This window comes from Merops nubicus, unplaced genomic scaffold (genome assembly GCF_000691845.1).
Source record: "Merops nubicus isolate BGI_N331 unplaced genomic scaffold, ASM69184v1 scaffold15275, whole genome shotgun sequence".
Classification (NCBI taxonomy): domain Eukaryota; kingdom Metazoa; phylum Chordata; class Aves; order Coraciiformes; family Meropidae; genus Merops; species Merops nubicus.
This window is the reverse complement of record NW_008607736.1, coordinates 24,343-47,396: the sequence shown is the minus strand read 5'-3', so window position 1 is coordinate 47,396 and position 23,054 is coordinate 24,343. Positions and strand designations below refer to the sequence as shown.

Genomic DNA, 23,054 nt, shown 5'->3' with positions numbered 1-23,054 from the left:
TTATTTTCATTCATATCTAGCAGTAAAAAATGTGGTATCACCAAACACAACTTTTCTGTCATTCATTGTTTTGATAATAGGGAATAACAAAAGAATGGTTCTTTTTGTGTATGTTTTTTAAGTTATTTCTGATGGCAGATAACATAGTCCAGCCTATACTCCAAAAGTTCAACAAGGCTCAAAATGGCCATAAGTAGTTGGATTCTTCTGGTTTATATCCTCTCAGGAATGATCATCTGGATACGTATCTTTTAGCATTTTATTATTATTGTTTAATAGTGAAGCAAGAAGATCTCTGGAATTAAATCTAGGGTTCTGAAGTGTATGCATTAGATACATTTGCAACCAGTTTTGTCTGTGTAAAAACATTGAAATCCAGTCTAAAGACTATATAGGCAGAAATGCTGTCACTGACTTCAGTGCATATGAATGGATCAGGCCAAAAAGCTGCTCTGGTGTGTGTTAGAGAGGCCACATCTTATAACTTAGGGATGTAGGTCAGGAAACTAACTCCATGCCCAGCTCTGCCACCAGGCCAGCTTTCAAGGGTGGATTATTCAAGGCCCTGCAATTATTCTACGTTGCATGCATCAATCCTCAGGGTATCAAATCCCTTGCAGGGCTGAGCCAGACATCTCTTGACTTCGTATTTTTCTCCATCTGCAAAAACAGACTGTTCCTTTTCCTCCTTTCCATTGTACTTTGGGATATTCATTTGGAAACTTGGAGCAACATGATAGCCATAAATGACTCCTAGATTAGACACTTTAGACATCTTAGCCATCTTTCTGTTTGTTTTTCCTGCATCCTATATGTATTCATTTATACCACTCCTTTGCTTCTATTAATTTCACTGGCATCTTTTTAGGCAACGGATTGAAGACAAAAAATACTCGCCTGACTTATTTTAGCTAAGAGGCTTCACATTTAATGGATTTGCTGTTCTTTAATGTCCCAGGTTACTCCTTGAGATCAGTGAATGCTGAATTCCTTATCGGCCCTAAATGTTATCTGAAGTCATGTCGTTATTTTGCCTTTAGTGAGTCTCTTTGCTCTCTGGCTTTGGAACCTACTGCCAAATGAAGTAAAGAAAGCTCTGACTGTGGGGATTTCTAAATCCAAAGTTAAAAGTTATTTGTTCTATTTAGCATTTTTAAAATGATTCTTTTAGGAATTGTATGTGCCTCTGAGCTAATTAACTCTTAATGAGTGCAAAATGCCCTGGGATGCAGATTTGGAGGGTATGCTGGAAATGTAGGCATGGATTGGACTGCAGTACTTCAGGAAATGAAATTTCTTGTTTGATTCATTTTTTAAATGATGGTGTAGATAGTTTTACTGAGATACTCTATTTTTTTTCTTTCTTTCTAGTGTAAATAAAGCTGATCAGATTTTCAGTCCATCATATGGGACCCAGTTCTATCAGTCCTTCAAATACACTTCAGTTTTCCGTTATGGATGAAGTCACTCTTCAGTAGGGAAAAGAAGTTTAGAAACAAACTTTCATATTATGAAAGACAGGCACTGTTCCAGCACTGAGCACTTAGCCAGAGCATCAGGAAATCAGAACACCTGGCTCTGCCCAGCTCCGTGCTATTCCCCTGGACCAGTCCCTCACCCTTTTAGTGCCTTCACTCATTCATCTGTAAAATGACTATAATTGCATTTATATCACAAGGGTGCCTTGATGCTTGACAAACGAGAATTGACCCAAAAATCTTCCTTTAGAAACACTGTATGAGCAATACCTTGCTCACGTAGTGCCTGTGGACAATTAGATTAGAAGAGGTACAAACGCAGTCAAAGCGAAATTCCATTTAGGAACTGTCAAACTGTTCTTGGTAATTTTTCTTAGTTTTCATCTAATTCTAGTACATAATTTTGTATGCATCTCCCAGAAAGGGTTTATGTGCCTCTTTCCTTCTTTTGCAACAAGCCAGAGTATTTTATTCCATGTTATATTAAACTGTCTTCTCAGGAAAATGGTTTGTTCCCAGAGCAATACCTCCGAAAGCTGCATTTAGCAAAACAAAGAAAAATTACTCTGTCAAAGAAATCCTATCCTTTATGTATTTGAGCAAATTGCAATCACTTACAAGGATTGTACATGGAAAAATTATTCCAGGTTTTATGAAAAGGGTGTTGCATAATTGTTGTTGTGTTTTATTTAATTAGATTTTTTCTATTTGCCATAACATTTAAAAATTAAGCTGACTTTCTACAACAAACTGTAGAAACATATGGTGTGCAGCCTGCAGAAACTCTCAGTGGTAGTAGTGTCACTGATAATATTTGTGAATTAGAATCTGCTTTCCTCTGAAAAATAGCTGTATGTTCTCCCAATTTAAAATACTGTGTTTTCGCTAGCATGTTTTCAGCACTGTTAACAGTTTCAGGAGAAAAAAAAATGTATATGATATTAAATACATTTCCTTATTTCTGCATGCCTGTGGATCTTTCAGGGTGAGGGAGGCTAAATATCAGGCTCTTCCCCCCTTTGCATGTGTCACAAACCCACTTAAAGAGAATTCAAGGGGACCTGTTTTACCAGGACCTCCCCCCAGGTGGCTTAGCCCAACACTGGGAGAAAAACTGTAATTATTGCTTGGTCAAGCCACTTTTCCTAGCAAAGGCACAATCACTTGGGGTTAACCAGAGTACAGGGTGCCAGTAGGTCCCCTGTTAGCACCCAGAGTAAGCTCCAGTCCTCAGAAACTGCTCCCAGAAGGATTTGTAGGTACAGCTTGTTTTCCCCACAAGAAATCATAGAGCAAAAAAAAGAAAACCAACCAACCCTTTGGATCTTATTTTTTTATGTTCAGACTTGCAAAGCACTTTAACAACTCATGTTCACAAAGAACATTCCTCTGATTTATCTCTAATGTATGCTTGAAAGACTGTGCCAAACAAAGTGCAGCAATTAAGTAAATGAAAAGATACGAAGTATTGCAGCAGGGAAATGGTCCAAGTGTTCTCAGGAACACCAGGGATGGTATAGCTTCACATTCATCCATACACAGCCTGCAGAATTCACTTTTTAGACCCTTTACCCTTCTTGCCTTCAGTAACTGACTTCCAAAGGCTCTCCCTGGTGACTGGACTCGCTCAGACCTGAAGGTTCAGACCATACAGACTCTAGAGCCCAGTTAAGGAGAAAATTTGACCTTTCAACAAAGCTGTCATGCTCAGAAGAGACCTGGCAGACCAGTCCCTCAGCACTACTGCACACCAGTGAACTTGTGCTAGCAATACCTTTGGCAGGTTGTGCAAGCAGAGGTTCCCCTTCCTTTGATTCCTGTGCAGATCGTTTTTCCTCGGTAGCTGTGAGTCATTAAAAACTCACCTTGAGTGCAGAATTAGATGGTCCTTACCTACAAGTGAGGCCTCAGCTCTCAGGCTTCAGTGGGCTAATGGAAATTTTAAGTGGGCTCGTGGTAATAAGTGGTTTGGTGGGACATGCATCACCCTCTTCATCTCATTACAATAAAATGCTTTAAGGGCCAACAAATTTGCTGTGAACTGATCCTGGACCAACATCCAGGAGGCTGAAAAAATGTCAGCCTTGCAGTCTTCTCCCTTTACCACTAATCCAGGTCAATAGGGGTCCCTAGCTTTAATTCAGTTAATTTGGCCATTTCTGAGAGTGATGTTGGTAGTCAACAGAGATACTCCTTTTATCTTTGCTCAGGAGGGTGATGTCAAATTCTGAAAAAGACCTCTCAGCACTTGACAGCAGGTGACTAATATGCAGAAATACCCAGGTTCCTCAATCAAAGAAGTGAAAAAATTCTTTCTCACTGTGTCTTTCAGGATTTTGCCGACTCTGTGTACCAAATGGTTGCACAGAAGTTCCAGGAGCTGACAGACAACTTCACTTCCATGCATGCACGCCACAAAACTCTTGCAGGCATTGTGATGACCAAAGGTAAGATATCCTCTCATTTATTTTCCTCTGGCATTTTTCATGACGAAGTAATACATTATTTAGCTGGTCCACAGTATTGAAGGATGCCTTTACTCCCACACAGAAAAATAAATAGTAATGCAGAGAAAAGAAATATTAAATATTTACACCTCAGGTAAGTTCATGCAAAAAATATTTGCAACAGAGGTAAAGATTTATTCATAAATATGTCCTTACATTGCTTTGTTTACAGGACAAAACAACAGACTTCTCTGATTTTACATTTCCTAATAGGTAGGGGGGAAATCCTAATACGTAGTGTGCTAATTATCAATAAAAAGTTGTATTATTTATTAATTGATTTTTTAGACTGGAGAATGCCAAGGTTTTTTTATACAAGGCTACCATAAACCTTGGTTTAGACTGACAAGAAAAGTAAATCTCATTCCTTTTCCTTTCCAAACAAAAGAAACAAACCCAGAGCATGCATACCTTTAATTCTGCTCTGCTCTAACTATGGGAAATACTTATCATAAGGGCCAAAATTTGATATTCACTCCTGTTAAGACTTAACTGGTGGACACATACTGTACAGAAGTCTTTAGCCCTTTGATGAAACTGTTGCACAGACAGTCTGTCTTTCTTTGTGAGCACATCTCAGCTGGGACATCTCAGTATTTATGAGGATGTCAGCAGTGGAAATGCTGCTATAGACTTCATTCTCACTCAGACACATGGAGTAGTGGATTGAGTTTAGAAAGCAGAGGATAAGCTCAGAGGGGAAAGGCATGTATAATTCATCCAGGCTTGCCTTACTCCTTCCTTTCAACAATTACGTCAGCTAGATTCAGTAGGGACAGTTGTGAATATTGCAAGGCAGCAGGATGGAGATGGGATTATCTTCTGGATCTTTTCCAACCACACAACTTAAATACAGCTAAAAGTTCTGAGCAGAGTAACTTATTCTCCTCCTTTCTAATGTAAAGAGTAAGCAAATCACTCCTGAAAGTAGAGAAGCTGGCCTAAAAGTCTTTTAGACTTCTGTTTGAAACAGAATTGCTCCTTAGCCAAATTTGTCATCACTTTGCTTAATTTGCTTTGTTTAGTTATTTTTTATATTACTTTAGGATCTGGAATAATGGACGCGTCTTCCATTTTTTAAATGCTGTGCAGACAGTGTTGTGCAAACACAAAACGTGGTTTATAAGTCCTGTAGACAACAGGAGACATATTCAGTACCAAGAAAAAAAAAAAGACTAGACTAGACCTAGCATACAGCTGCCTTGTCATAGTCAGATTTCCTGACTGTGGCACTCATCAGATTTAAACAAAATATCATAATTTATTTCCAGGAGCTTTCTCCAGGCAGGACCACAAGGAAGAATGTTTAAATATGCCTTTTATAAGAAGCTGTTATAGGAACCGTGAATTGTTGCTTTAACCACGTCTTGAGGAGAGGCTTTACCCAGTGTCCCTGTTCACTTTTTCTTACACTCAGTGTGTATTCTGTGTGTAAGAGTTTCATCCCATTCTACCTTGCCAAGGTACTACTCCTGCATTCTTTAGCCCAGGCCTAGATGTGTTTTAGGAAACATAACGGATCAAATGCAGCCATGTTATATGACCAAAGAAGCAGTTATAAACCCCATACCATATCAGAAGAGAAGTCACCTAAAGGAGTCATAACTTCCAAAATTGTGGCTGCTGAGTGCAGGCAGTGCTGAGGTGGGAAGGGGCACATGCAGAACCCTGCTAGCCTTGCTGGGCAGTTCAGGCTGTCTGCTTCGCATCTTTGCAAAAAGGGTGAAAGTGTCCTCCTGACTTTTTTTTTTTTTTAGTCTTATACCTTTAGTGGGGGTTTTAATTCATATTTCATCTTAGTCAGGATTAAGGCAAAGTATAATTTTATTTATGCTCACAAACCATTTTCGTCAAGGTTTCTTTTTTAATTCTGAATTCGCTTTTATGAATTCCTTCAATCTCTCAGCCATGCAATTTGTCAATATCTTACTGGTTTTGTGGAGTCTAGAAAAGAAACTCACAGATATGAAGGGACTCACAGAAGATGCAAGGCTAGAAACAACCTTATCTTGGTACATTTTCCAGGAAAATCTGAGGTCTTTACAGCACAAATCCATTTTTGGATTTGAAATTTGTCATTTGTGTCATTTTCTGTACTGAAGTTGTAGTTTTGTAGTTTGTTCCTCACCATTATTCCCAGAGGTAGCAAGGATCTTGACATACTCTGTTCAAAGATGGCATAGACAGGTTTTCCACAAAAAACACTCCAATAAGTACCAATTTCCTGTGGTTTTAACATAGTATTGGCAGAAAAAGACTTAGATCTCTGCAAGGAATTTACTAATGAGATTTAACAAAAATAAATCTGATAGTGTCTTGGTGCATTTGGCACCCACACACCTATAACAGACAAAAATTAATTTGTTTTTACCTTCATTTCAATTTAATGTCATCCTGACTAGAAACAGATTTATCTGTGCTTTTACAGTTTTCAGACAAAGCCGATAAAGAGCACAATGTGATTCTCTGATAACTGCTGTTAAGATAATACAAAATCTCTACAGATGAAACAGAAGTGTGCTAGATTGGTTTTCTTTTCCTGAACTCTGACATTTTTTTCTGCCATTTCAGTTTCCCAGGGAAACCAAAGAGAGTTACTTTTGGGCACTGTAATTGACTTATGCTGTAGCACCAAGGGCGAATTCCTAAGTATGAGAAAGAAAAAAAAATGTAGAAAATTATGTTATTGACTGACTATGAATGTTCCACAGTAATAAATTGCTAGTCAGAAAAAACAGGCAGGCCAACGCATTTAGATATGCTTTAGTCTCAATTGTGATGAAAAGTTAAAATCTTGATGCATTTTTGTGAAAGTAAGTTTTCAGAATATTTGATTAGTAGACATCAAGACAACCTTGAAAAAATCTGCCTAGGTAGGAGCAAATTATCACACTAAATACCAGCTGATGTGATGTTATCTGAGGTATTACAATAATTAAATATAATTTTTAAACTAACATAACAGTTTTTGAACTAAACATTTCAAAAGACTGAACAGTTGAAGTAAATTATTTAATAGTTCTCCAATTATAATGTATTTGAAATCTGCCCTCTAACACATTCTAATTTTCCTTAAACACATTCAGAGCATATTGTTCTATCAAAAATTGTTTCATTGACTCTAGGAAAAATTGTTTAACAAGTGAGGCATTGCATTCAAATCTTCCACATACAGCAAGCCATATTCCCACAGAGTCCCTTCAAGTAGAACAGTAATTATACTTGTTTCTGTAGCACAGTATTAATATGATACTGACTACCTTCAATATTTCTGACTTCTCTGAAGATATGATGGATTCACATATGGTAAATTAAGAACATCATCTCTCTGTGGAAAAGACAGTCCAGATAACATCGTATCAGACACAAACCTCAGAACGTGCATATCTAAGGCATGTGATGCAGAGACTTAACTTTCCCCATAATGTTTTGCATTGGTGTCTAAAACACAGTTGTTAACACCGATGTTTTGGCTACTGCTGGACAGTGCGTGCAATGTGTCAACATTTTCTCTCCCATCCTTATTCCCAGCAAGTAGGCTGAGGGTGGACAAGAGGCTGGGAGGGGACACAGCCAGGGCAGCTGTCACTGGCTGATAAAGGGGTTATTCCATAACATATGACATCATGCTCAGCAACAAAAGGTCAATGAAAGAAGGGTAACGGGGACACGTTTGGGTTTATGGCAGCTTTCTTGCCAAGCAACTGTGAACTGTCATTATCTCAGTCCATAAGAGAATTCTTGCCTTCCTTCTATTTTCTGTCAATCCCACAGGAGAGGTGAGTGAGCAAGAGACTGGGAGTGTGTGTGGTTGTTGGCCAGAATCAACCAGTATTTTGTTTCAGGGTGTCCAACTATAGCTGGACATACTGTTACTTGCTGTCACAGATTAGGGTAACCTACCAGCTCACTCTCTTCCTATGTGATGGTCTCTTGGGTGTGACTGGGACATCTTATTTTGACCCTCTGTTCTACTGCAACTTTTTCTTGAAAAGTTTGCAGGAAGAATTATTTCTATTATTATCATTATTATTAGGACAGTAGATAGAATTGGGAAAAATCAAGGGCAAACAAACTAATACTTTCTAATACAGGGCAATAAATCCAAAACTGCAGCACTCTCACATACCTCCATCCCTAATGCAAAGTCACATATTATCAGGTGACAGGAGGCCAAGGAGCCACTGGTGAGAAAACAGCTCTTGCAGGGCTCGATGAAGAGCATGGTCCCACCACGGGTCACCGGGCAGGGCAGCTGGCTTTGCTAGTGCAGGGGTCACCAAGGAGAATCATAGAATTGTCAGGGTTGGAAGGGACCTGGAAGATCATCTAGTTCCAACCCGCATGCCATAGGCAGGGACATCTCCCACTAAATCAGGTTGCTCAGAGCTCCATCCAGCCTGGCCTTAAAAACTTCCAGGTATGGGGCTTCCACCACCTCCCTGGACAACCTTTTCCAGTGTCTCACCACCCACATGGTGAAGAACTTCATCCTAATGTCTAATCTGTATCTCCCTACTTCTTTGCTCCATTCCCCCTAGTCCTATCACTACCCGATATCCTAAAAAGTCCCTCCCCAGCTTTCTTGTAGGCCCCCTTAAGGTACTGGAAGGCCACAATAAGGTGTCTGAAATCATTGGACACAGCAAAGAACTCCTGTCACTCACTGCAGAGGTGATCTATTATTACTAAGGTGTTCTTTGCAAAGATACCTTCCCATAGTCATTACAGACAAAATGAGACTGCTATTTAAACGCTATTTTCCCATTTGCATTTGACAAATCTTATCAGTTTAAATACTGATAGGAACTTTTGTCATGCTTTCTGTTAAAAATGAAGAATTAAGAAAGTTCAGTCCTTTTCACAGGAGCATATAATTCATAGTAAAAGGTTATGAGTTGATTTCTCACTTCAGTTCTCTCATATTTTTTTTAGGCTGACAATCATTTTGATGTTAAAAGCAAACTAGGAGGTCTTCTCTGTTATCTTGTATGAAATAAAGATGAACTGGACAAAAGAGCCCTAAATAGCAATTTCATGCTGTGATAAAAGATGGATAATTATCATCTGTATCTCATGGAACGGATCTTAATCATTGCTAAGTGGAATAACAGAAAAAAAAATGCAGCTGACAATATGTCTCCGTGGATTTTTACAGTCACATTAAGTCATAAAGCCTGATGTCTAAGTACAATCAGGAATATTGATGGCAAATTGATTTCTGATCCTTAGTTTAAATAGGAAAGTGGTAAAGTAGTAAAATTCAGGCCCTTTGTAGAGTATCAATCTGATCTATCTCAGTTTTGATTCAGGTAGCCAAGCCAGTTAGCAGAACTGTGAATAATTTACAGCTTAGTGCCCAGGGCAGATCCCTTTAAAAAGAGAGTGACAGAAGTAATTTAGGCCCTCAGGTGCCATTTGCATGGTTAGATGGATGCTAAAAGCCTGGTCCCAGTGAGATTCAGAATTTCAGTGAGACTTAAATTCCCAAAATCAAAATTAGGTGCCCAAACTGCTGACATGCTTTTGAAAATCTCATGCGACCTCTTCACCTTCTGTTTCCTGATGCTCTTAAAGACATGGCACAAAGTCATCTGACATTCTTGGATACATTATCTACTGCTTATATGTGCCCAGGTTGACACATCACCACCAGATGACAGGTTTTCTCAATATATTTTTAAATAGGTAAATAGCTATGTAATCAGAAACCATATATATCACTCTTTCTCACAAATCTATTTTTCTGTGGTTATAAACCTTAAACCAGTAACCTTCAGAATCTCACTAAATAATTTTGAACTCCATAAGAGCATTCCTTTTCCATAGCTGCAGCTCTGTTCCTGAATTTTGTAATGTGGAGCTATGATGGGCAGACTAGGATTCGTGCAGCCAAACAGATTTAGGTTTCCAAATCCCAGCTCCAAGGATGTCTGAGGTTTTGCAGTTAAAACTGTGACTCCATCAGATTCATCACTTCTTTTAAAATATGAGTTTAGGCATGCCACTGCAAGTACTCCCCCTACAAGAACAACGTTGAGTGTTTCTTCATCTTTTCTGTTAAATCAGTGCTAAGGAACAGAAAATAGTTGAAGATACATGACTTAAAAACAGAAAATATGAGATGGGACACAGCCTTGAAGCCCTGCATAGAACGGGGAAAAACAGGTTCAAGGTTGTCCCTCCAGGCCAGGTTATATATTTAAGAGTAAAGAAGGTAAAATGCATGCCCCAGCTGGGAATAAGTACAGAACCACAGCTTCACTTTTAGAGGTGAGCACCCTAACCAGCACAGTGCACAGCCTCTCCTGGCTGTTATTGTCTGACCTAGCTCTGTCCTCCTAGCTGTTTGGTAGCACCGGTTCTTCAAGAAGAGGGGAAAACACCCCTCTCCTATCAGCAGTTTTCCCATGCAAAATGACCCAAATTTCCCATGGGAGAATCCCCCAACTTGGGAAGGGAACTGAGCCCACATTTTCCACCTGCTGCAGAAGCTCTGGTGTCTTCCAGCACATCTCACCAGCGTCTTCTGAGCAGCTCCAGCAGCAAACATCTTCTTCCCTGCTGTGCCCACCGGTTGCTCTGGTTTCCATTTTAGAGCAGCTAGCTCTTCTCAGATACTGAGTAAACACTGTTATCCCAGATCATTTACTGTCATGCTGGTTTTGGTTCTTGCAGTTTAAAGAATATTTCTGAATTTGGTAGTAACTGACACCTCTCAAGACCAGGATGCAGGCAAGGCCTGGCTCATTGGCCACAAGGATGGATATAATAACATAAAACATGGAAATGAAAAATAGGCACTTCTTTTTCTGTCCCTAGGTGTGAGAAGCAAGAAGCTGGAAAGTTCAGACTTTCATTCTGCTCTGTGATGAGCTAAACTGGAAGTTGTCCAGGTCTCAATACAAAGAGTACATCTCATCCTAAATCCAGAAGATTCTTGGGTGATTAAACATTTAGTGACATCAACCATTGCTTCACTGACCTAGTAAAATGCACAGGAAAACCTTTTAAATGCAAGTATACATACAGAAAAACAAAAAGTTCTTCCTGTACTTATCTATCTACCAAAAGCCACATTCAGGATTTTATCCTTTCTCACTGCAGTTAAGGATCTCACTAGCATACAAGACTGTCAATTTACTTAATGCTCAGATATAGGTGGCATAACATGCACTAGGGAAACCCAGATATCTGATCTCAGGACCTGGCAGGAGAAGTACAGTTCAGTTCTCCTTTGAAATCAAAAATTAATTGTAAGCCGCTACACAGCTCTGTTCCTGAGGAGAAAAACTGTTCAAATCACAGGAATATAAAGGACCTTCAAATAACATTGATTCTGCCACTATCAATTTAGACTAAAAATAGGGTTTTTTTAAAAATCCTGCATGGATTTGGTATGGGGATGAGACATGCTAGGGCCCAGGCTGATTGTCCCTCCTCCCCCTACAGATTTCCAAATCCCACATTGAGAAAAGGACTCTAGTGCTTGCAAGCACATCACTGTCTCCTTCTACATTCCTGAGAAGCAAAGCTGATAGGATTTCATCCTTTCCATCCACTAAGGGGAGGAGAGAAATGGACCATAGAAATTAGAACTGGGAAGGACCACTAAGTCATCCAGTCCATTTCCCTGCATGCACAAGATTGTTCCCCACGGTGCATTCCCGAGTGCTTTTTTCCAGTCTAGATTTAAATGAATCAATTAGCAATGGGGCTCTCAGCACTACATGGGGAGACCATTCTAGTCTGTTGGATCTCACTGTTAATAACTCTCACCAGTTATTCAGCTTGACTCCTATTTTCTGTGATCTCATCCCAGGTCCTCAGTTGTACTGCTTTAAATTTAGTGCCCACCTCTCTCCTTGGGGTTTGTACCCCTTAGATACTTGGAAGCACTTACAGTATCGTCATAGGTGTCACTTAGCAAAGGTTTATATATTTAATTTTTGTACTCTTTCCTGCAGGGTCACTGTACTCTGCAGCCCTCAGCAGCTTTGCCCCTGTTTTCTGATTCACCTCCACTTCGGCAGCTTCCTTTCCATTCTTTCCTGGGATGGGAAATCTTCCTCTTAAATGAGCCTTACTGGAAAGACCCACACAGGAACTTTCTTGCAAAATGGATTAGTGCGAGAGTCCTTTTTCAAGCATCCAGAGATATGGTTAAACAGTTCAAAACTGGCTTGTGTCAGAAAGGGATTTTTTCTTCTGGAGGAACTGAATTTGGAATTTCTTCACAAAGAAATGCCCCATGGTACCGGGGGAAGTTTACTGTGCCTAGCTGTGAAAGGAGAGCCACAGCCACTCTCAGACAATACCCTGGCTCTTGCTTCCAGCACAGAAGGATCAGAGATCAGGGCAGAGAGGACTGTGCCTCTGTCCCTCCTCATTCACTGATGAAGATGAAGAGCACTGCAGAGAATAACCTTCCCTAGGCAGAACAGTCAGAGGCCAGATTACCCAATGCATGAATAAAGGAAGAAAATCTGAGGCTCTGAGAAGGTCCCTCTACACCTTCTCTTTCCACAGAAATACAATATATTCACTTTCACATAACCCACAGTCTGACATCAGGAAAAGAAATCCCTGCACAACTCCAACAGTTCAAAGACTACTTTCCAGTTATACCCCCAAATATCTTTAATCTCACTGCTAACAAATTCTTTATTCCCAATATTTGCTAGCTATGTGTTTGCCTTTTGTTCAGACTTCTGCTACTACGTTTCATAAGCCCTTAACATGCTTCTTCCTTATGAATTTTTTGGTGAGCCACTTCTTCACATCAGCTGCTCCCATCCACCTCAGGGCTGCGCCTCAGGACACCCAGTTGCAAGCTGTGGGATACAGCCAGGGTGCTCACTGAAGTCCCAGGTTCCTGTTTGTCACTGGAATGATCAGAATCATCACCACTGGTACAGTAGAAAATGGAGAGAAAAATGAGCTGCAGCAGCCTTTATGGCTGGCACATAAATGCATCCTGTTAATGGCTATATGGATGCTGTTAATCATGTCTGCTGTAAAGAATTCTTCTCTTATGGCCACATATTCCCAACCCATATATACCTATTGCCCACCCCCAGAGTGGCAAGCACAGCCCACAGGGTTCTGCACGGGCTTGGGGACCTGCCTGGGGACAGTGAGGTGCAGGACTCTGCCCGCAGCATGTCCACACAGGCAGCTTTTCCAGCATCACTGCCCTTTAATGTCTTGACTATCTCTTATTACAAAATTAAAGCCATTCTGAGGATGCAGTAGAGCTGCCAGGGAAGCAGATAACAGACAATAATGTGGGACTTGTCAGTAGGACCAAGAAATTTTATTTCCTTAAACAAACCTGAAATGGAAACCTGAACTTATTCTGCTATGAGGGTATTAAAAAAAAAAAAAAAAAAAAACCAAAACACCTCCTCTGTGATTCTGTGATCAGAGCTCTATTAAGTCGCGTGAAAATTATTCCAAATACACTCTTTTTGCAGATAAAAAGACAATCCTTTTGACTGATTTGTTAAAAAAGGTAAAGAAAGAACATTAAATTATTGCTTATCAGAGAGAGAAGCAGCACCATTTAAAATAACATGAAATTGTATCCCATGAATTATTCACAAGGGCTGATGTTACACTATCATTATTTCTGGGTTTCCTTTTTACTGCATAGGATTTTGTGTCAGTTGTCTCCAACCCAGTAAAAGAGGTAGGGTTTTTTTAATTAATCAAACCTGATTTTTCTGATTATTTTTTCTAATTTAAAATTAATATATTCCAAGTAGTGAATTGTCTTCATGGTGTCATGTTGAAAAAGAAGATAGATTTTGTTACCACTAGCAGGGTATAAAACATACAGCAAAATAAAATGCTCGCATACTGACTGGTGTTTATGTGTTGCACCAGCTGCTGAGAAGCCAAAGTGTGATCCCAGTTGTATGCTGGCATTAGCAGTTGCAAACTCCATCCTGAATTAAGCTCACTGAATTTCACAGTTCTCTGATATATAGCCAGTGTGATTCAGTTTTCTGATTGCATGTAACAGCCAACACCTCTCGCAACTACCTAGTGATTTTGGTTCTCCTTTTCCAACCCATAAATATGCAGGGCTACAAATTTTGTATTACAGAAGGTCCTAATGATCATAGTGCACTAGGAGTAACTATTAAAGTCAGTAGAAACATCATTGACTAGACTAGCCACAACTTTCTGAGTTTATTGGTAGAGCTGTGTCTCCAAGCAGATGGATGTAGACAGTTTGCATTTATGGCCACGACTGACTTAAAAGCACAGCTCATAACTGTAGTCTATAAGGTGTCAGCCTGTTCTCCATATCCAACTTATCTGAGTAAACCTTCATATTTTTTCTTGCATACTGTCTCTTGTCAGCATCTCTCTGAATCATTCCTGTTGCAAGCTCTGTGTCTGCAGGACTGATGTTTTGGGAGATGATGTTTAGGGAAGACAGCATTGTTTGCTTTATGCATGTCATAGCCTAGCTCAAGGCAATATGACTATCCACAAATATATTAAAAAATTACAAATACTACAAATAAAAAAATTACCCTTAATTGTTGTGGGTGAAAAAAAAAAAAAAACAACACTCCAAAAGTTTAAACAAAATTTTAAAGGCACTACATTTACTCTGCTTGCCATCTTACTATTTGGGGAATTTTGATTTGCACATGGTATTTGGTTAGTTGTAACAGGGAGATCTTAAAACATTTGTCTACAGTGTAAAAAGCTATTCTTCTGCTGGCTGTCTACAGGTATTCAGAGTTCTTGAAGAGAAGCTGGCAATACTGAGGTGTAATGCAGACGATCCAAAAGCAAATATCTAAAACAGGCCAGATGAATCACCTCCCGGGAAAGTTCCTCTCCTCTGGCTGTAAAGAGAGTCTACAGCAATTAGCACAGCTATAGACATCTAAACTCTGGTTATCCAGAATAACTGAAATTAATCCCACTGCTGGCATCAGCAAACTGAAAATGGCTTATAATAAAGCCCATTTTCTTTTCAACAACTCATCTAAGACATGAAAGTCTGAACTATCACTGACATATAAAAAATGAACATTAGGAGGGTCGAGGTCCCCCCTGCCTGGCTGTGAGAGGAGACCCTGCCTACTAGACCCCAGGGTGGGGCTCAGGCTTTCAGCAGGGCACCAGAAAGACTCGTTACCTCACCAGATCATTAGACTGAATCCATGATCAAAGACGGTGTGTCGTTTATGAGTACATTTCTGTCCTATAATGCAACTAATTAAGTGGCAGAATTTTTGGAAATTAAATGCGGCAAATTCCCTTCCCACTCTCCCAGCTGTCCCCATGAACACAGCACTAGCCAGAAACCAGCCAGTATGCTGACACAGCTCTCCAATTTCCTTTCCCCTGCTCCATTTCCTTTTCAAATTGAAAACTATTAGGAGTCTTTAGGCAAATAATAGAAACCTAATGCAGGTGCCTGTTATAAATCGCTCACTAGTTACTTTTAACCTAATGTCTCCTCAAACACTACTTTGCAGAAGGCGGCGAGGGAAAGAAATGCCTCATGAACTCTGACAATCAGTGGGTCAGGAGTTAAGGTCATAATAATGTAGCTCATTTCTTCTTGTTTGTCAAATGACCTGAACACAGTTAGATTCCTGGGTCTTTCATCTGAGATTGGGTCTACTTAGTAAGAACACGAGTCTTGCCAACAGCAATCCTCATCTAGGATCATACCCTGCTCTACACCCCGAAGCAGAGAAGGTGACATATGGCTGGTGGTGCCAGGCTACTGCTAATTCAGGATTTGCCACACCCAATGCTGTAGCTTCCTAGGCACAACTTGATGGTTTGCTCGGCCTAGACCTTCCATGTCTCTGAGGTTAAATCAATCAATGTTTAGGAGCTTACCTTGACATTTATAAATAGAAATCACTTGAGAAAATTGAAGTATTCTTCAGCCACAATAAAATAGGAAATAAGCATTAATAACGTGAGTTAGCAATGACTATTTTTTATGCAAAATAGACAATTGTACAAAAGTGCCCATTAATTCTGAATCACTGAAGCAAGCATCTAGGCTCAAGAGTTGGAAATGCTGCCTAAAATGCCAGTGTGATCAGTCAATGTTAAAATTTCCCTTCATCAGCTAGGAATCACGTCTTATTCTCAGAGACATATTCCTCCTATGTTAACTGGAAATAACATCAAGCATCTAACAGGGGAGAGACCTCTAACTCTATGTACGTACAAAACAAGGCATGCAAGAGGACAATCTGTTAGCATATATGCTCCTGAAGACATCCGGCAACTGTCAGGTTGCTGGAAGTATTTCTTATCATGCTGGGGGCCCTCCCGTGCAGCACTGAGCAGTGCTGCCTTGGGCACAGATCACTTTCCCCCTTTGGCTCCCCAGTGAGGTGGAAATACTTCAGAGCTAATGCATAAGTCATGTACACCAGTGTTCCGAGTGCCATGGTAGTGAAGCAAGACTCTTGGGTATTTCTGGGCATGGAGGAACATGGATTATTTTCTGTCACTGCAAATGGAAAATACATGGAGTTGTTTAATGTTTAACACTCAGACTGGTTCTGCAAATTTTCAGAAACCATTGCCTCCGGCCCCAGGCAACATCTAAGAGATGTTCTGCAAACACATGCACCCTGCCAGGACTGGCAGACACCCCAGGCTGTGTCCACACGTGACTACCTACAAGGGCCCCGTATCACCGAATGCAAATATATGGAGTTAATTCACCCAAAAATGAACACCTCAAGCACACTTGCCATTACTGTACAGGTGGACATTGTGATAGCAAACATCAGGGGGATTCATATTATTGCTGCATCAGTAGCCATTGGGTGCCTTTCTGTTTCATTTGTGAATAAAACCAGACCTCACGGAAAACCCTCAGTGCATTCATCATCTTGCACTCATACTAAAAGAGAGAAAGAGTAAAGCTTATTTGTGGATAAAATGTTTGAGGTAATGAAAGGCATCACACCACGTACTGGACTGGCTGGGAGGGGTAAGGTGTAGCTTCTGGGGAGCAGGAGAGCAGGACAGCTTCCCCAGGTGGTTTGTTCTGTATTTGCAGAGCCTGGTGTTTTGACTGTGAGGTGAAGGGGGAAGTGGGGAGGCAAATTAAGGCTATGCTAATGTAAGGAGAAGGAAGCAGCTGGTCTCACTGCCCTGAGAAGGAGTATTGACCGAGGTTCTCACACATGGGCAGAGAGGCTCATGGATTTCTAAACCAGGGAATTGCCTCCTGGTGTAATTCTGCTGTGCTGAGGAAAATAAGACTCTGTCCACATTGGTAAATAAATAAAATTAAATCAAAAAATGTCTTATTCTTATCACGGACCTCCCAACCAAGGAAAATACTATACACTGTTCAGGAAAGTATATGCTACTTTTGGACTTATGAGTGGGGCTCAAACACCTCTGTTGCAGGCAGTGCCTCATGAAATGTTTGGTATTAGTAAATGTTAAAGAACAGTTAACTAGATGGACACATCTGATGTAAGACACCTATTATTTTTCTCGTGAAAACAGTGATCCCAAAGCAAAGTGACATCAAAGCAATTTGTACGTACAGAGAGAGCATAAATAGCTTGTTTTTTAGGGAAGCAGCCATTTGAACACCTCAACTTTTTAGCTAGTAATAAAACTGGAATAAATACAAATGTTTTGGAATTGCATTTCTCCATTTCTCCACTGGCTTCTTTCATGTGCTCCCACCTTTAGTTCTTAGATATTCTAAATTGCCAGGGGATTTTGGTTTTGTTTTTTTAAGACATAGTCCCAAACACTTTTTAGGGCCACATTTATAGTGACAAATAGAGAATAAAATTCTGACACAGGCATGCAATGACATGTACTTTGTCACTAGTACCTATAACAACTTCTGTATGAGACTGTCACACCAGGGGCTTGGGTGTGATAAACAGAATTTTTCACAATACTGACACCTCCCACACACATCACAATGCTGCAATGCCACAATACTACTGAACCTTTTTGACTACTGATGTAGCTATCATATTGATATAAGCATGACATAATTTTGGTATCATTTGCTATTACATACATTAAGCATGGCAACAGTGATATAGCATGTCATCCACCAGTACTGCTGTGTGGAGATTATGAAGTATTATTGGTCCTATTTACTAACTGGGGCATCACTGACAGCATTAGCCCTTTATGTTTAAAATATAGATTCCTAGTTTCCTTCTCCATTCATATGTTTTCTCATATCACACCAATGGACCTTGAAAGACCGTGACCCCAGTCATAGTGTTCCCAACCCAAAAACTCTCTGCAGTTTGTTTTTTTCTGCCACTCAGGAGGCTTCAGTGTAAGAAAAAATAATTCCTAAAGCTTTTATGCAGCTAAAGTAACATAATAGAAAGAGCATTACCATGTCTCACAGTGAGATGGTTTCCATTTCTCCTACGGGTACTTGCAGCCTCAGGCCTGTCTTCATCACTGACTCATCAGAATTTGAGGGCTTGATTCAGTTGCTCAAATGTGGACATCTGTTTCCACTGAGTTTCCACTGATGCATGAGGAGGGTGCAGAACTTCCTGTTCATCCCTACTTCCTTGCAGCAGCAGTCAGAGGTTAGGCAGGCCACCAAAGTCACCTCAGTGGACGCTACATGGGTGCAACCATGCCAGCTCCAGCAGTCTGACTAACTGTACTGTACATGTTTGCCTACACACAATTGTTGTGTTCAGCTCTCAAACACAGCCCAACACTCTTTGACTAATTTGTCATATCTAAAGGAACCATTCATCAGCCAGAAAAGTCCTTTTTCCCAGCTGCTCTTTTGTTCTTTGATATTCAGAAAGATACATCTTGAAATTTGTTGTTGAAGTCTGTAAGCATTTTGCCACTGACTCCAAAGAAATCAGGATTTAATCCTAGCAAATGTCTACCTGGACCAAGAAAGGCATATCTTTTGGTTGCCATCACTGTTATCTGGCAAAGCAATGGAGGAACAAATCTGATCTCAGTGATGAATGCTCTGTCCCTGAGACCACAGTGTAAAAGGCACCACTGTAACTGCTCTTGGAAAAAAAAAAAAAGGAAACTGGACTGAAAGTCAAATCTGTTTTTACTTTGAGATTTTTAAAAAGCAGCTCCAGAAGTGTTACTTGCATTTTATTTAATGCTTACAGTGCAACAGCAATGAAACCTAACATTACAGGGAGTGTATGTTCCCACCAGAAAATGTCTTCAACAGCTCATAAAAACCTGGCCATTTGTCAGCACTGCAGGAGATCTTTATTACCTCCCTACAGCATATGCTCTCCTATGATGTAGTTATTGATTTAACAAGTAAACTTCATGGCAAGCTTTTATCTTGGAATTAGCAACAAGACTGAAATAGAGCCCTTATTATTCTAATAACACAGAGATGTGAGATTCCTGCATATTCCAAAGGCCATATCATCACCGTAAGAAGCATCTCATTAGGGCTGTCTCGGCCGCCATATCAAAGTGTAGGCTGTGAGATCTTTAGCAATCAGGATATCATACTCACCCACAGCAATTTCACAACCCTTTTGTTTTTCTTTCCACAGGTTTGGACATCAGGCAAGCTCAGGTTATTGTGCTGTCGTCGGGTACCAAATGCATAAATGGGGAATACATTAATGACCAAGGGCTTGTGGTCAATGACTGCCATGCAGAAATTGTGGCAAGAAGGGCATTTGTTCACTTCCTCTACTCACAGTTGGAGCTACACTTAAGGTAACTGAATTTTGTTGATGCTTGGGAATGTTATATGGCCTTCAGTGGAACAGATCCATCCTCCGGACACTTGAAATATTTGTTTCTTTATGTTGTTGTTTCTGAGTCTCTAGGTGATGAAAGACCAATACATTGCACAGAAAAAAAAAGAGAGCTAGATATTCTAGAGTGTTGGGTCATGAGCTCCTTTACTTCAGCTGATTTTCTTTCAGCAGCTATTAGATATGACTCATAAAGTTGGGTTTTATGAAGCTTGATGATTTTGTACAAATCTTTACAGGCAGGCTTATTAGCATCATTCACTGGCCAGACACTGGAAGGGGGTCATTTTGCTCACTGCAGCCATTTTCCTGTCTTCCTTGCTGCTGATGAAATATCTCAAAGAAGTGAGTTACTGATCATTAATGCCTTCACTGACTCACTAGAGAACCAATGAGTGTTAACAGTACAATAAACTTTGTGCCAAAGTGCAAGATGCTATCACTCCTTTATGATGTTTTAAAGTGTTATAGCATGTAGAATCATTATAGAGGAATTACTATTCTTGTCTTCACCCAGACCCACCTTGTTACTATTTAGATAGTTAAAGGGTCATACACTGCCTGGAAGCTGGTAATAAGTGGAGTACCACACAAGTCTGTCCTGATAGCAAAGAAGGTCAACAGGATCCCAGGCTGTCTGAAGGGTCAGTCAAGGGATGAGACCATCACCCACTACTCAGCACTCGTTAGACCACATCTACATACCATGTGCAGTAGTGGGTCCCCCAACACAGGAAAGACATCAACCATCTGAAACAGATTCAGTAGAGGCCATCTGGATGCCCAGGGGCCAGAGCACTTGGCCTGTGTGGAGGGGCTGAGGGAGCTAAGCCTGGTCAGCCTGAAGGTGGCCTGGCAGACCCAGTAGAACATATGCCAACAAGACAATAGAGCTAGCATCTTTACCAAAGTGCATGGTGGGAAGACGACAGACAACAGGTACACACTGAAACAAGAAAAGTTCAGTCTGAATATTAGGACAAACCGTCCCCATGGGAATAGGCAAGCAGTGGAATAAGTTGCCCAGCATGGCTGCACAATCTCCCTCCTGTCTTGGAGGTTTTCAAAACCTGAGTGGATAAAGCCCTGAGCAACTGAGCAACCTGGCAAACTGCTTTGAGCAGGAGGTCAGACTAGAGACCTGAGCTCTTTTCCAGCCTGAATTATCCTGCGATCCTATGAAAACTGAGCAGAAGTGAAACTGAGGTGGCATTTATTAGATGGAAGGAAGGACAGAAGGACGTATGGATGGAAGGACGGAAGGAAGAAAGGAAGGGAAGGAAACAAATAAAAAATCCCTATTTTTAGGACGTTCTTCTGCCCTCTATTCTTGCCTGCATTTTCATGAGACTTTTTCTGAAGGTTGTCAACCTCAGTGCAAAATCTCCTTTTGACTTCAGAAGGTTTTACATCAGGTCACAGACACAAAGATTAATCTAGGCAGGATTGCGTGTTCTTGTGAGCACCTATGATACTGTTGCACTGAAGCAACAACAATAGGTATAATGGTTATTTTCATTTCAGGCTAGACTTGAAGACAAGAGAGTATATTTGAGTAGATGAGCTTGGCTAACAAAGGGGGACCAGAGCCTTGAAGGGTTTAATCAAAACCAATATTCTATTTCAATGTGAATTGCTTTCAGCTTTACATTAAATGATTATGTTTTCAGCAGTGTAGCAGCCCTGGTACTTGTTTTGTGTTACAGTCTCTTGGGAAACAAGTGCTACCACTGTATCTTAAACTATTGTATTGATCCACCTTCCTAACATGCTCAGTCATATTATTATTTTATTTGGATCAATGTTAACAGTCTTTTGTTAAGAGAATCCTCAGTGCAGCACCTCTGTTCACAATAACTTCAAATCACTCTGTTCATCCAAGAGCAGGCACCACTGCTTCCCTGACCAGCACACACAATAAAAATATCAGCCAAAATTGTCAAGGCTAAGCATATTTGAAAGACAGAGATGGAGATATTGTCAATCAGGTTTTGCTTTCTTAAAATCCATGTGGAAGCAAACCTGAGTGTTATAATATATTCTTCAATTCTAGTGTTTATTGCTACATTCAGCTTTATGCCATCACTGGGAGCTTTGTCATATGGTGAGAAAACAGGAGTATTCCAAATGAAAAATGCATTTTCTGCACATTAGAGTCACATTGACCCCTTTTAATCTAGAAAAAGAGAGACAATCCCCACTGGCAGAGAAATCACATGGTGCTACCGCATAGCTGAAAGGACAGGTTTTTTAGGACAGACATGTTAACTCAGCTCCACGGGGACTCTGTGCATACTAGCTCCTCAGGCTTGAGGGAAACGCAAATCTGGCTTCTGCACTGTTATGCATTTGCATTGACCTAGCCCAAATGAAAGCCCTCTCCCAGGGCTTTTGAGTTCCTCACCCAGGCCAGGAGGATGTTGTACCAAGTCATGTATGAACTGAGATGAAAAAGATAGTTCCCTAACCCCCCCCAAAAAAGAACAAAAGCATAGCTCTTGCCTCAAAGAGATTAAATTTTCCACCCCTCCCTACAGAACAGGCAAGATTCTTCTTTCAAGAGTATTCCCTGTTTTCCACATATCTTCCTCCCACCAAGTCTACCTCTTCAAAGTGGTGTCCACAGCTGGATTTCGAACTTCAAGAACTTCCAGAACAACATTTTGCTACCTGGTGTTGCCCTTGAAAAGGAGCCACTTTTCTAGAATTTACAAATACTACTGTTGACCTCAGTGAAAGCAAAACATTCTGTGTGTACCATGAAGGCTTCAAAGAACAGGGACAAGCAGGCTGGAGAAAGCACGGGCCGGGATAGATGATTATTGGCCAAGAGAGATGGATTCACTGAGTTGAATTTACTTCTTGACACCTCACTTAAGTTGTCTAAAAGTTAGTCAGTCAAGTGTGAGCTAGATCCCCAAGTCTCCTTTTACCAGCAGTGTAGAGAGATGGACATCTCTGGAGTGGGACTCAGAAGACTTCTTCAAGTATCTGTTGTGGGTGAGATGAATCACCATGTACTGAGGTGATTTTTTTTCCATGTCTGTAAAGAGGGCAAAGAGTGACTGCTTCAGATATTTAAACTGTATAACAATTCCATCCATGAGCCAAAGTTGCACCAATATGCAAATTACTTTTTTTACTCCTTCTCTTCATATTACTAAATGTTAGAGGTGTCACTTTCCTGACTTTCCCTGGGAAAGAGAGTTCCAGAATGGCAACTTTATCCTCTCTAAGAAGCAAGAGTGACAAATACTTCAAAAGGAAACTTTCTTTCAACAATTCATTGTCTAGAGCTC

General features: G+C 40.4%; 1 protein-coding gene across 1 annotated transcript in view; it reads left to right on the top strand.

Moving 5' to 3' along the window:
• ADARB2 (adenosine deaminase, RNA-specific, B2 (non-functional)) overlaps positions 1 to 23,054 on the top strand; it is a gene marked incomplete at its 5' end in the record, with an annotated part of 79,593 nt that overhangs the window by 37,452 nt on the left and 19,087 nt on the right. The window contains 2 exons of the mRNA XM_008940051.1: positions 3,811 to 3,925; positions 19,546 to 19,714. Coding sequence (XP_008938299.1) covers positions 3,811 to 3,925; positions 19,546 to 19,714 — 284 coding nt within the window. The remainder of the gene's footprint in view (positions 1 to 3,810; positions 3,926 to 19,545; positions 19,715 to 23,054) is intronic.